The 13,074-nt window shown below is 51.5% G+C and overlaps 1 protein-coding gene across 1 annotated transcript; it reads left to right on the plus strand.

The window, feature by feature from the left end:
• Positions 1–5,036: 5,036 nt before the first annotated feature.
• N7532_009729 (uncharacterized protein) lies at positions 5,037–5,669 on the plus strand (the record flags this gene model as incomplete). The annotated part of the gene is made up of 1 exon (XM_056622220.1): positions 5,037–5,669. The coding sequence occupies one exon, from the start codon at positions 5,037–5,039 to the stop codon at positions 5,667–5,669; it is 633 nt and encodes a 210-aa protein (XP_056469636.1).
• Positions 5,670–13,074: the final 7,405 nt, after the last annotated feature.

Below are 13,074 nucleotides of genomic sequence, written 5' to 3' on the forward strand. Positions count from 1 at the left end.
AAACCCTAATCAACCCTCCAACGCGGATTTTTGCTTTTTCGCGGCCCGGCCCGGAATTGCCCTTGATTTACCTGAACCACATTAACTTACCTTAACCACTCTAACTACCTTAACCACTCTAACTACCTTAACCACTCTAACTACCTTAACCACTCTAACTACCTTAACCACTCTAACTACCTTAACCACTCTAACTACCTTAACCACTCTAACCACCTTAACCACCGTAACCGCCATGGCCAACTCAATCCTCATCCACTGGTCCTGACCCAACTCAATCTGCCTCCTCTGCAAATCTCTGTAACCCCACTGCTTTCGCCTTTTCCGCTCTCGCCCCCGCCCTCTACCCCGATTCACCTGCACCCATTCGCCGCCTTGGCCCGTCCTGCATCCCCATCACCTCCCCTTTTTCCTCGCCCTTACCACCCCTTGCAAACCCCACTTTCCTGACTCCTTTTCCGTCTTGCTGGGGGGGGGCTTTACCCCCGACTTTCCTTACCCCTCTTCGGGTTTGTCCCGGGGGGGGGTTAACCCTACTTGCTTTTCCTTTTCCGCCCTGGGGGGCTTGGGCTTGCCCGCACACCTCCATCCACCCCCAACATGTAAATCCCTGAACACAATCCATCTTGAACCGCCAACATCGATCCCTGAACACAATCCCATCTCAACTCATCATCCATACCTCAACACCCTCCAATCACAATCCATCATCCATCCCTCACCACAATCCAACCTCGATATCCCTCATCACCTGCCTCCATTCGCAATATCCATCAACAAAATCAATCTCCAACATACAAATCCCTCAACCCCTCGCCTTCATCCCCCAAAATCCTGAACACCCCCTGCATCCAACTCCCTCACCTCAATTCCTCCCTCAATCTCCTATCCGTCATCCTGCCGTAACCCTTACAATCTTCTCCAACACCCATCTCCTGGAACACAAATCTCCCCCTCCATATTGCCAAACCCGGACCACTCTACCTTCATATCTCTCCTGTCTCTCCAACCCTATCCATTTCCCCCCAATTTTCCATCCCTACTATCCATCCCCGTCTGCCCATACTCGATATCGTCGCCGATCCTCCATTTCCGCTCTCAAAAAAATTCCCACCTGACCGTTTGTCCTTCCGAATCCCCACCCGATATACGTATCCCGTCTTCCAAAATCTACTATCCACCGCACCCGGTCTGATTTTTTTTTTTTTTTTTTTTTTTTTCAATATGATTTGCCTCATACTCGCGCCCTGCTCCTGCTTCCATTATTTCTTTCCTATACATTCATCGCTTCTACCATTCCTCTACCTGATTGAATCCTCCTATTGATCTGCTGTTGCCGTGGAACCCCTGCTCGTCGTTGCTGGCCAACTTGCCCCTCCCTCTGGTGCTGCCCTGCCCTGCCCATTTCCCATCACAACCCGCCATATTACACTGCCTGCCCTTCCCATTTGTACTACGCTATTTCCTGATCTTCCCCGGATGTATTATCCTCATTTCCATCATCCCTCTCTATCCTTCCTCGACCTCTGCACCCGCTTACCTCCCACCGCCTCTCCACCTCTTGCTTCCTACTTCATCCGCCTATGCCCCTGTGCCTCTCAACTCTACTGCTTTTGGTCGGATCGGGCCAACCACCTTTCGCCTTTCTAACACCACTCTCGCTGGCTCCCGCCTTTATCGCCCGAATATCCCGTTCCATCTCCAACCGTACTCCCTCTGCGCCTCTACCTTGTTCCGCCTTGGGCGCTTTCCGACACCCTGCCATTGAAAACCCAATATGTAAAACCCTGAACGCAACCCGGGAATCAAACCGCAACATGAATAACCCTGAACACGAACCGCCATGACACCCCATCCCGCCCAACATACATAACCCTGAACACCCACCGCCATGACACCCCATCACGCCCCAACATTCATAACCCTGAACACCTCACTTCCATACGCAATACCCCTGAACACGGCCGGTATGAAACCCTCGCCAACGACGGATCCGGGATATTCCATCCGTTCCTCCCCTGTCTTCCAAAACATCATTCCCATCATCAATAACCCTGAACACAAATCTCCCTCTCCATACGGATAAACCCTGAACACCACGCTTGCATACGTGCATCATATACTCCCCCAATCAAATCATCATATATTCTGCACTTCCGCTACCCATGGCCATCAATCCCGAATCGACTCCGTACCGCTCAAAATTTTGGACCTGTCATGGCTGGTCGCGGAACCGCAACGAAAATATATATCCGGTCGGCTAAATATATTTTGGCGTACCGGTATCCTTTTTGTTTACCACACTGTTTTCTTCACAATACGGCTTCCGTAACACTGATCTGGTGGATTGGATAATTATTCATGTCTTTATATCCCCCTGATCCAATATCGACACATTGCTGCTATATCTACACATTACTGCTGTATAACCTGCTGCCCCTGGGCTGCCGTGACGTGCCGCGCCGCTGTCTTTTGCATGCATCTCTCCGACCTCCCGCGGATCCGGAATACCAATCTTCGTGCACTGGAATATATATATGAAAATCATCATTCATATATTCCTGCTGGTAAAAACCAAACGCCCACGCCGATGCGATCAACATGACTCACGCCTCGAATCACTGCACTTCTCCCGTCCATCATATGTCCGCTGGGATGCTTCCGCGTGTGGTGGTGGGAATGGATGTGGGCTCGGCCCTGGGGTCGTGGGTGGTGCTGTCCTTGCTGCTGCTGCTGCTGCTGCCGTCGCTGCTGCTGCCGTCGCTGCTGCTGCCGTCCTCGCTGCGGCTGCTGGTGCATATGCCACCTGGGACACAATCCTCCCACTATCACTGCTGCTGTCCGTGCCACGGGGGGACATGCCCGTGAAAACCATCCGTGGCCTGGGGCGCAATGTCCGCGGGAACGGCGTCATCGCGGTCAACTATCTCAATATCCTCATCCGTCGTATACGCCTCCGCCATCACAATCCCATCCATCGCAACCGCCTCATCCACCGCCACATCCTCTGCCACCGGGAACGACGACCCCATCCGCGACTCGTGGTCCTCCCAATCGGGCTGGCATCCATGTCCATCACACACCGACTCGCCCGCCGTGTCACCGCACCGCCTCCGCGCATATCCATCAACCGTCCTGTCCAAATATCCATCCAATCCCGCCGTCGCCAACCGCCATGTCCCATCTGCATATACTCCTCCACCCGCCCCTGGTCCGTGCTCTGGCTTTGGAATGTATTGCTGGTGGCTATTGCCTTCATTCACTGGACGTGGGTCGATATATATTGCTGTCCGTCACCGGCTGATCTATATATAATCCGTCGCGCTGATCGTGTCCCAATGACAATCTATCCGACATATTCGTTCCCCTAAATTGTAATCAAATCTTTGCTGCGGTGAAATCGTATAAAACGCCTATCTGGGCTGCATTCCGCCGCCCATGCCATTCGGCTGGAAATGGCCATGTGATTCAATATCGAACAAAACCTTAAACCCCATCAATACCCCTGAATATGTTCAATTACCCTTAACACCATCAACACTCACTACCCTGAACACTCACTTCCCTGAACACTCACTTCCCTGAACACAATAATCAAAACCCTCAATGCCCATTATATCCCTCAACACCATCAACCAATAACCCTGAACACAAATCTCCCTCTCCATACTGATAAACCCTGAACACCACGCTTTCATACATCCATCATATACTCTCTCAATCAAATCATCATATATTCTGCACTTCAACTACCCATTGCTATCAATCGCGACTCGATTCCTTGCCGTTTAAAATTTTTGACATGTCATGACGTGTGCCGGAACCCCAACGAAAATATATATCTGATCCGGTAAATATATATTTCAACATATCGGGTTCATTTTTTGCCACACTGTTTTCTTCACAATACGGCGTCCGTGACACTGATCTGGTCGATTGGATAATAATTCGTGCCTGGACATCCCCCGGATCCAATATCTACCCATTTCTGCTATATAACCGGCTGCCCCTGGGCTGCCGTGATGTGCCGCGCCGCTGTCTTTTGCATGCATCTCTCCGACCTCCCGCGGAACCGGAATACCAATCTTCTTGGACTGGAATATATATATGAAAATCATCCTGCATCTATTCCTGCTGGTAAAAAACAACCCTTGTGAAACGCCTACGTGATGCCATCAACATGACCCACGCCTCGAATCACTGGCCTTCTCCACCCCTCATCCCATCGTCAAACCCCGCCTGCCCAACTCGCCGCTGCCATTCATCCGCATACCTCGTAAACCGCTTCTGGAATTCCTACGCCCCGCCGTGCGTCCCCACCCTGCAATCCAATCATGCATCACCATCCTGCCTCCACCACTTCATCAATCCCTAAACCCGCCTGACCGCCCCGGACGCCCACGGGTCCGCCAAATCGCCTTCATGCGCTGTCAATCGGCATCACTCCCATCACACAACATCTCGGATATGCCCAAATCCTCCTTGCCATCATCGCACCGCCTCCGCTCATATCCATCAATCACCCCGTCCAAATATCCATCCAATCCCCGCCGTCGCCAACCGGGATCACCCATCTGCATATACTCCTCCACTCACACCTGGTTCGTGCTCTGGCTTTCCAATGTATATATTGCTGGTGGCTATTGCTCTAATGAACGTCCCCGGGATCGACATATATTGCCATCTGTCACCTGCCGAATAATATATAATCTATCGCGCTGATTGTGTCACAATGACAATCTATCCGAAATATTCTTTCCCATAAATTGTAATCAAATCTTTACTGCTGTGAAATCGTGTAAAACGCCTATCTGGGCTTCATTCCGCCGCCCCTGGGATTCGGCTGGTAATGGCGACCCCATCAAACACCCTGAACATGTTCAATTACCCTTAACACCATCAATCACCCTCAACACTGTCACTATCCCTCAACACTGTCAACAACCCTCGACGCCGATAACCCTGAACACATTGATAAAAAATCCCTCAACACCACCAATGTCCCTCAACACCACCAATGTCCCTCAACACCACCAATGTCCCTCAACATCATCAATATCCCTCAACATCATCAATATCCCTCAACATCATCAATATCCCTCAACATCATCAATATCCCTCAACATCATCAATATCCCTCAACATCATCAATATCCCTCAACATCATCAATATCCCTCAACATCATCAATATCCCTCAACACCGACAACACTGAAAACGTTGATCAAAACCCGCAACACCGACAACCCAACCGTATCTCCGCCATATTCTTACCATCGCCCTTTGACCATCCTCTATACTCCCGGAAAACCCACTCCCACCCTACCGCCCATCCACCCTACTCCCCCCCTTCTCCGCATCACCAATGCCCCTTCCTCCTCGCCAATTCACATCCTCTCACCATCTTTCCCCTCCATCTTTTTTACCCGTCCTTGTGCCCCCGGCCTATACGTCCCCCCGTTGCGGAATGTCCAATGCCCCTTCCTCCTCGCCAATTCACATCCTCTCGCCATCTTTCCCCTCCATCCTTTTTACCCGTCCGTGTGTCCCTACCCTATACGTCCCCCGCTGCGGAATGTCCCCAATATCCCTTTGAATATCAATCATCTCACCTCTTGCCCTATCCGCCGGACCCTCCCGGATATCATCACTGAATCCCTCCTATCGTGATGCCTCGATTGCCGCCTGCGATCATCCTTCCGAAATACCATCTTCACACCTTCGGATATTGACACTATGTGCTCATTCAAAACAATCACTTCTTCCTTCCTAATCATGGCAAATACGGTCACCCGACTGCGACACCTGCAACCGACAATATTAATTCCCTTAACATCCCTCAATATACACCATAATCGATCCGTTAATACCTCTTTTATCCGCCCTGGGAATTGCTACACTGCTTAATTACACCTCTGACAATCATAACTCGTGCCTCTCGACATGTATGTGCTAATAAACTGTAATATTAAAAACCCTGAACACACTGCTCACAAATCCTGCACACGTCTGTTAAAACCCCTGAACATCTCTGTTATACTCGGATGCCTGGGAACTATAAATGGGTCTCTGCTCTGGCTGTCTAATATATATATTGCTGGTGGCTATTGCCCTGATTTACGGGACCGCATTCGATATATATTGCTGTCCGTCACCTGCGGAATTATATATATTCAATCGTGTTGATCGTGTCCGAATGATAATGTACCGGAAATATTCTTTCGGCTAAATTGTAATCCAACCTTTACTGCTGTGAAATCGTATAAAACGCCTATCTGGGCTGCATTCCGCCGCCCATGGATTCGGCTGGAAATGGCGACCCCATCAAACACACTGAACATGATCAATTACCCTCAACACCATCAATAACCCTCAACACTGTTAATCACCCTCAACACCCGATAACCCTCAACACATGGGTTAAAACCCTCAACACTGTCAATAACCCTCGACGCCGATAACCCTGAACACATTGATTAAAACCCACAACACCGACAACCCAACCGAATCCCCGCAATATCCTTACCATCGCCCTTCGACCATCCTTTATACTCCCGGAAAACCCACTCCCACTCAACCGCCCACCCGCCTTACTCGCCCCCCTTCGCCGCATCACGAATGCCCCTTCCGCGCCCATTCACATCCTGTCGGCATCTTCCCCCTCCATCTTTTCTACCCGTCCTTGTGTCCCTGCCCTATACGTCCCCCGCTGCGGAATGTCCCCAATATCCCTTTGAATATCTTTCATCTCACTTCTTGCCCTATCCGCCGGACCCTCCCGGATATCATCGCTCAATCCCTCCTATCATGATGCCTCGATTTCCGCCTGCCATGATCCTTCCGAAATACAATCCTCACCTCCACGGATATTGACCACTATATGCTCATTTGAATCAATCACCTCCACCTTCCCCATCATGGAAAATATGCCCCCCGACTGCGACACCGGCAATCCACAATATTAAATCCCTCAACACCCCTCACTATGCGCTATAATCGATCCCTTAACACCTCTTTTCTCCGCCCTGGGAATTGCTACACGGCTGAATTACCCCTTTGACAATCATTACTCGTGCCTCTCGAAATGTCTGCTACGAAACTGCAATGTTAAAACCCCTGGAACACATCGGTTATATCCCCTGATCACACTGCTCACAAATCCTGAACACATCTGCCAAAACCCCTGAACGTCTCTGTTATACCCGGATACCTGGGAACATGTCGGTGCGCTGGCTTTCTAATATATATATTGCTGGTGGCTGTTGCCTTCGTTCGCTGGACCGGGGTCGATATATATTTCTGTCCGTCACCTGCCGAATCATAACCCTGAACACGTCTACTACAATCCCTGCATATCTCCTTTATGCTCTGATATCTGGAACTATAAATGTATCCGTGCTCGGGCCTTGGAATATATATATTGCTTGTCGATCAATTTGCCCTCACCCACTACCGTGAACACATTGATGAAAAACCCCTCAACACCATCAATAACCCTCAACACCGACCATTCTCAACATCAACATAATAACCCCGAACATGTTCCTTAACCCGCAACAACGACAACCCAACTCAAATCCCGCCAATGTCCTTGCCATCGCCCTCTCACCATCCCCGAAAAAAACACTCCCACCCTTCTCGCGATCACCAATGTCCCTTGCTCCTCGCTATTCGCCATCCTCTCTTGATCTTTCCCTCGATCGTTTTTACCCGTCCTTGTGCCCCCGGCCGATACTTCCCCCCACGGCGGAATCTCTCCAATATCCCTTTAATATTAATCATCTCACCTCGCGCATCATCCGCCGGACCTCCCGGATATCATCACCCAATCCCTCCTATCGCCATGCCTCGATTGCCGCCTGCCATGATCTTTTGGAATCTCAATCTGCACACCCTCGGATATGGACCCTATATCCTCATTTCAAACAATCACTTCTACCTTCCCAATCATGGAAAATATTCCCCGACTGCGACACCGGCAACCCACAATATTGAATCCCTCAACACTCCTCATCATATACTCTAATGGAACCCTGGACACCTCCCACTATATATTCCATACTGGATCTCGTAACACCTCTTCTATCTGGCCTGGTATCCGCTATCCTGCTAAATCATATTCCTTCAACCATAAATCGGCGCTCGCTAAACACCCCTGCTAATAAACTATAATATTGAAAACCCTGAACACTCTCTTATAAACCCTGAACACTCTCTTATAAACCCTGAACACTCTCTCATAAACCCTGAACACTCTCTTATAAACCCTGAACACTCTCTTATAAACCCTCAACACACTGCTCACAATCCTGAACACGTCTGTGAAAACCCCTGAACATCTCTGTTATCCTCTGATACCTGGACACTATGAATCTGTCTGTGCGCTGGCGTTCATATATATATATTTCTGGTGGCTATGGCCTTCATTCACTGGACCGGGGTTGATGTATATTGCTGTCCGTCACCTGCTGAATTATATATAATCGATCGTGTTGATCGTGTCCGAATGATAATGTATCTGAAATATTCTTTCGGCTAAATTGTAATCCAATCTTAACGGCTGTGAAATCGTATAAAACGGCTATCTGGGCTGTATTCCGCCGCCCATGGATTCGGCTGGAAATGGCGACCCATCAAACACCCTCAACACCCGACAACCCTCAACACCGATATCCCTGAACACATTGATTAAAACCTCAACACCACAACCCAACCCAAATTCCCACAATGTCCGTACTATCGCCCTCGGGCCCTCCCCCATAATCTTTCCCCTCGATCTTTTTACCCGTCCTCGTGTCTTCGGCCGATACGTCCTCCCGCTGCGGCACTCACGAATATCCCTTTTAATATCAATCATCTCGCCTCTTGCACTATCCGACTGACCCTCCCGGATATCGTCACTCAATCCCTCCTATCGTGATGCCTCGATTGCCCCCTGCCATTATCCTTCCGAAATACAATCCTGACATCCACGGATATTGACCACTATATGTTCATTTGAATCAATCACTCCCACCTTCCCAATCATGGCAAATACGGCCACCCGACTGCGAAACCGGCAATCCACAATATTAAATCCCTCAACACCCCTCACTATGCGCTATAATCGATCCCTTAACACCTGTTTTATCCGCCCTGGTAATTGCTACACGGCTGAATTACCACTCGAAATGTCTATGCTAACAAACTGTAATATTAAAAACGCTGAACACACTGCTCGCAAATCCTGAACACGTCTCCAAAACCCCGAAATATCTCCGTTATGCTCTGATATCTGGAAACTGCAAATGTGTCCGTGCTCGGGCCTTCGAATATGTATACCGCGGGTGGCTGTTGCCTTCATTCGCTGGACCGGGGTCGATATATATTGCTGTCCGTCACTGGCTGAATCATATATAATCGATCGCGTTGAACTATTCTTTTGGCTAAATTGTAATCCAATCCTTACTGCTGTGAAATCGTATAAATCGCCTATCTGGGCTGCTCTCCACCGTGCATTGGATTCGGCTGGAAATCGCCATGATTCAATATCGAACAACCCCTACTGATAAGTCTGAAAAAATCATATGGAATTCGAATTCGAAAATCTTCTTCCGTGGCCTGCTGAATCTCGATCAATGGCTTCCATCCGTGGTACCGCTGTCAACATCAACCGGAACCCACATCTACCTGCATCGTCACGCCCTTGATATGCCCGCCGCAACCAAATCAACTCCTCCGTGATCTACGCCCGTTTCCGTGCCCTATTCCGCACCATCTGTCCAAAATTCTATCAACGCCTCGTCGTCCTGCTCCGCGTTCCGGACCCCTGTGCGGCCAACCGCTGGGACTACCGCTGCGATATCTCCACATTTGCATATGGCCCCTTCACCATCATCACCACTGTCGGGATCAATGCCGTCCGAAACCCTTGACACCGATCCTGTACCGCCGGACTATGCTCTGTCGTGCGATCCGCCTGCGGGCATATGTATTGCGGCATCCCACGATGGAACCAACCTTCCACCTCCTGCTCCAAATATGCCTCGTCCTCATATCGCTGGGATGCCGTGCCATGGTGTCGATCTGATAAACGGGCACGTTTAATGTCCTGCGTTCGGAATCGATGCCATGGGCAATCGGGATCCTATCCGGTTTGGCGGCCGTGGATACTGGTGGTGGATGGGTGGTGCCGGCTTGTGGTGACTCGGGCTCATGCTCGTATGATCGCTTCCTACCCGCGATGATGGATCTGGATGGCCTCTTCTGATGCCGCCGCACAATGGGCTGGGTACTTTGTGCTAATGGCGAACTCAAACTGACACTGCTGTGGCTACTGCTGCTGCTGGGCCGATGGGCTATAATGGAAACCTCATAACTCTGATCACACACCTGGGGTGGCGGTGGTATGATGGGCATCCATCGGCCATTCTCCACCGGCGGCAATGGGGCTGGTATATACTGGGATGCCACGGGGGAACGATCAATATTAATGGCCTCGGTCATCACGGGCTCCTGGTCCTGCCATCCGGGCGCACATCCATCACATAATGACTCGGGTGGATATCGCCACAACGCTGCCGGTGGGATCCATCAATGTGCCCGTCTACATATGTATCCAACACCACACGCCGGCAATCGTGGACCGCACTCCATATACTCCACAACACCGACATGCTCCGCCACACTATGACCCTGCATCCAACGGCCGTTGCTCCCGTCCAACCCTTTGACCGTCGGCCTGGATGATCATGGCCTCGCTCGGTTGCCCATCGCATCCCGCGCGGCCACTCTCCTGTGCGTCATCGAACATCGTGCGTGGCTGACCGAATGAATGACACTCCGGTTGTCTGGATATCAATTCCAATGCCCAATGCGTTGGTGATGGTGATGACGGCGCTGGGCGTGTCCCGGAATGCTTGCAATACACCATCGCGGTCGATTGTCATCTGGTGATATGCGGCACACCCTAATGACTCGGCCATCCGGGTGATATGGGCCACGGCGGTGCCATATATGATCACCCGCGGGTTGCGCGCGACGGATCCGATCCTGGATGAATGCAATCCCCTCGGGCATATCCACCCACTGCGACTGCTGTTGAATTGGGCCGGGGGGCCCCGGTATGCACCCGATATGCCACATGGGGCGATGGGGACGTCCTCGATCCCATGTCACGTCCCCGTCGGTCCATCCCATCCGCCGGCAACACTCGGGCTCCGCACTGGGGGCAATGTCGCGGTTAAACATATCATCTGCGTCTGCGCGGATCGTAACTGGCCTCATTCCTTACTAATGGGCGGAATTCGGGGTCCGGCTCAACACAACATGGCACTCGTCAATCACCATCCGATCCAACCGCTTCCACGTCCGCTGCCGGTCCATGAATCTCCGGACTTCATGACTTGGTACCCTCTCGGGCGTCACTAATATAATGGACGCTCCATCGGGGGGCCACTGGCGATCCCACGCCGCACACGAAATCCCCACCTCCTGGTACCGGCGCTGCATGTCCCGTCGTAATGCTATCACAATGGCAAAACCACAATGGTCATCCCGCCACGACGCACCCACACGGGCCACATGCGTAATACACTGTTGCCACCCCCGGTGGGCATCACCGCGACAATCGGGCTCTCGCCGTGCTGGATGGACCGTCATATGGGCTGTTGCATCCCTCGTAATTGCATGGTGGGATCCCCCATCATGTGCTGGAATGCCTCGGTCATCAACCGCCCATCCATCATGCCGGCGGTGCTGGGCAAATGCCCGGCCTGTCAATCGGCCACCCGGGCCCGGATCCCGTCTTCGTCCCACTCATCCTCATCATCAATATCGGAATGCCGGCCTCCTCGTCCCCCTCGATATGGACCGGAACTGGCTGCTCCCGCGTCCATACCGCCGGCTGATGGCAATGGCGATATCCCGATATGCCTGGATGTTGATCGCGGTACCATGTAACCCCGTGCGGGTTTGTGCCTTCAATATCTCCCGAATCGGGGAACTCCACTCCTTCTGTTTTTCGGGGTCGGGGACCAAATCTAATCGGGCTCGCTCGGTGGTGGCGGGCTGCCCACGGAACCCCCGCTGATATGTCTGCATGGCCTCAATAAACGGCAACACCAACTCCCGCGGGATATATCGGCAAATCACCTGGTGTCATTGTTGATATGGAACCCTTGTGATATCGGCTGACAAACATCACCATCCCATCATCAATGAACCCATTCCGGCGCTCTCGCTCGCTGTCGAATACTCAACAACTCGGGGGCACGGCTGGGTTGCCCGGCACATACGTGGATGCCCACGCTCAACATCTCCCGGATTGACGAACACACGGAAATACTGATGGATCTCCCCCATATGAAACTCAATGCCTTCGGGCGTGATGAACTGCCGGCGTAATGGCCCACGGCACACCCGCTGGATCAACAACTCCGATCCATTGACCGGCCACTGCGTGCGGGGTCCTGGATGAAATTCCACCCTGGCTGGCGTCGTCGTATAAATGATCCCATGGAATAACGGGCGTGGTGGCCGGCGGGCAACACATCAACTGCTCAACCAACATCGGGCGGGTCTTTTCCACCGACCCATGCACGAATCTACGGAAATCGCCCATGGTGAATGGATCTGGTATACAACAACTCATCGCCCGACTGCTACCCCCGGATTGCCATTCAATCTGGCCTTCCACGGGCGTGTTGGTGACCCGGCCATATGTACGCAAATCGATCAACCACTGGATGGGCCCGCTGGTGCCGCGGCCTCGCATGACGCCACACAATATTCTACAACCGCTGCTGGGACTGCGAAACTGATACTGGGCGATTTCCAATCATGGGGGATCTGGGATGGTTAATGGATCGATGGAATGGTGGAATGGTGGGCTGGGGTTCGCCGGTGGGATGCATGAATATATATATCTGGCTCCTCGACATATATGCGGGCATGCGGACTCCCATTGACATCACCCACCAAACCACCAATCTTCTTGGACTGGAATATATATATGAAAATCATCATTCATGTATTCCTGCTGGTAAAACAACCCTTGCGAAGCGCCCATGTGATGCCATCAACGTGACCCACGCCT

Source organism: Penicillium argentinense (genome assembly GCF_028826775.1).
Source record: "Penicillium argentinense strain IBT 30761 chromosome Unknown utg000010l_segment0_segment0, whole genome shotgun sequence".
NCBI lineage: Eukaryota > Fungi > Ascomycota > Eurotiomycetes > Eurotiales > Aspergillaceae > Penicillium > Penicillium argentinense.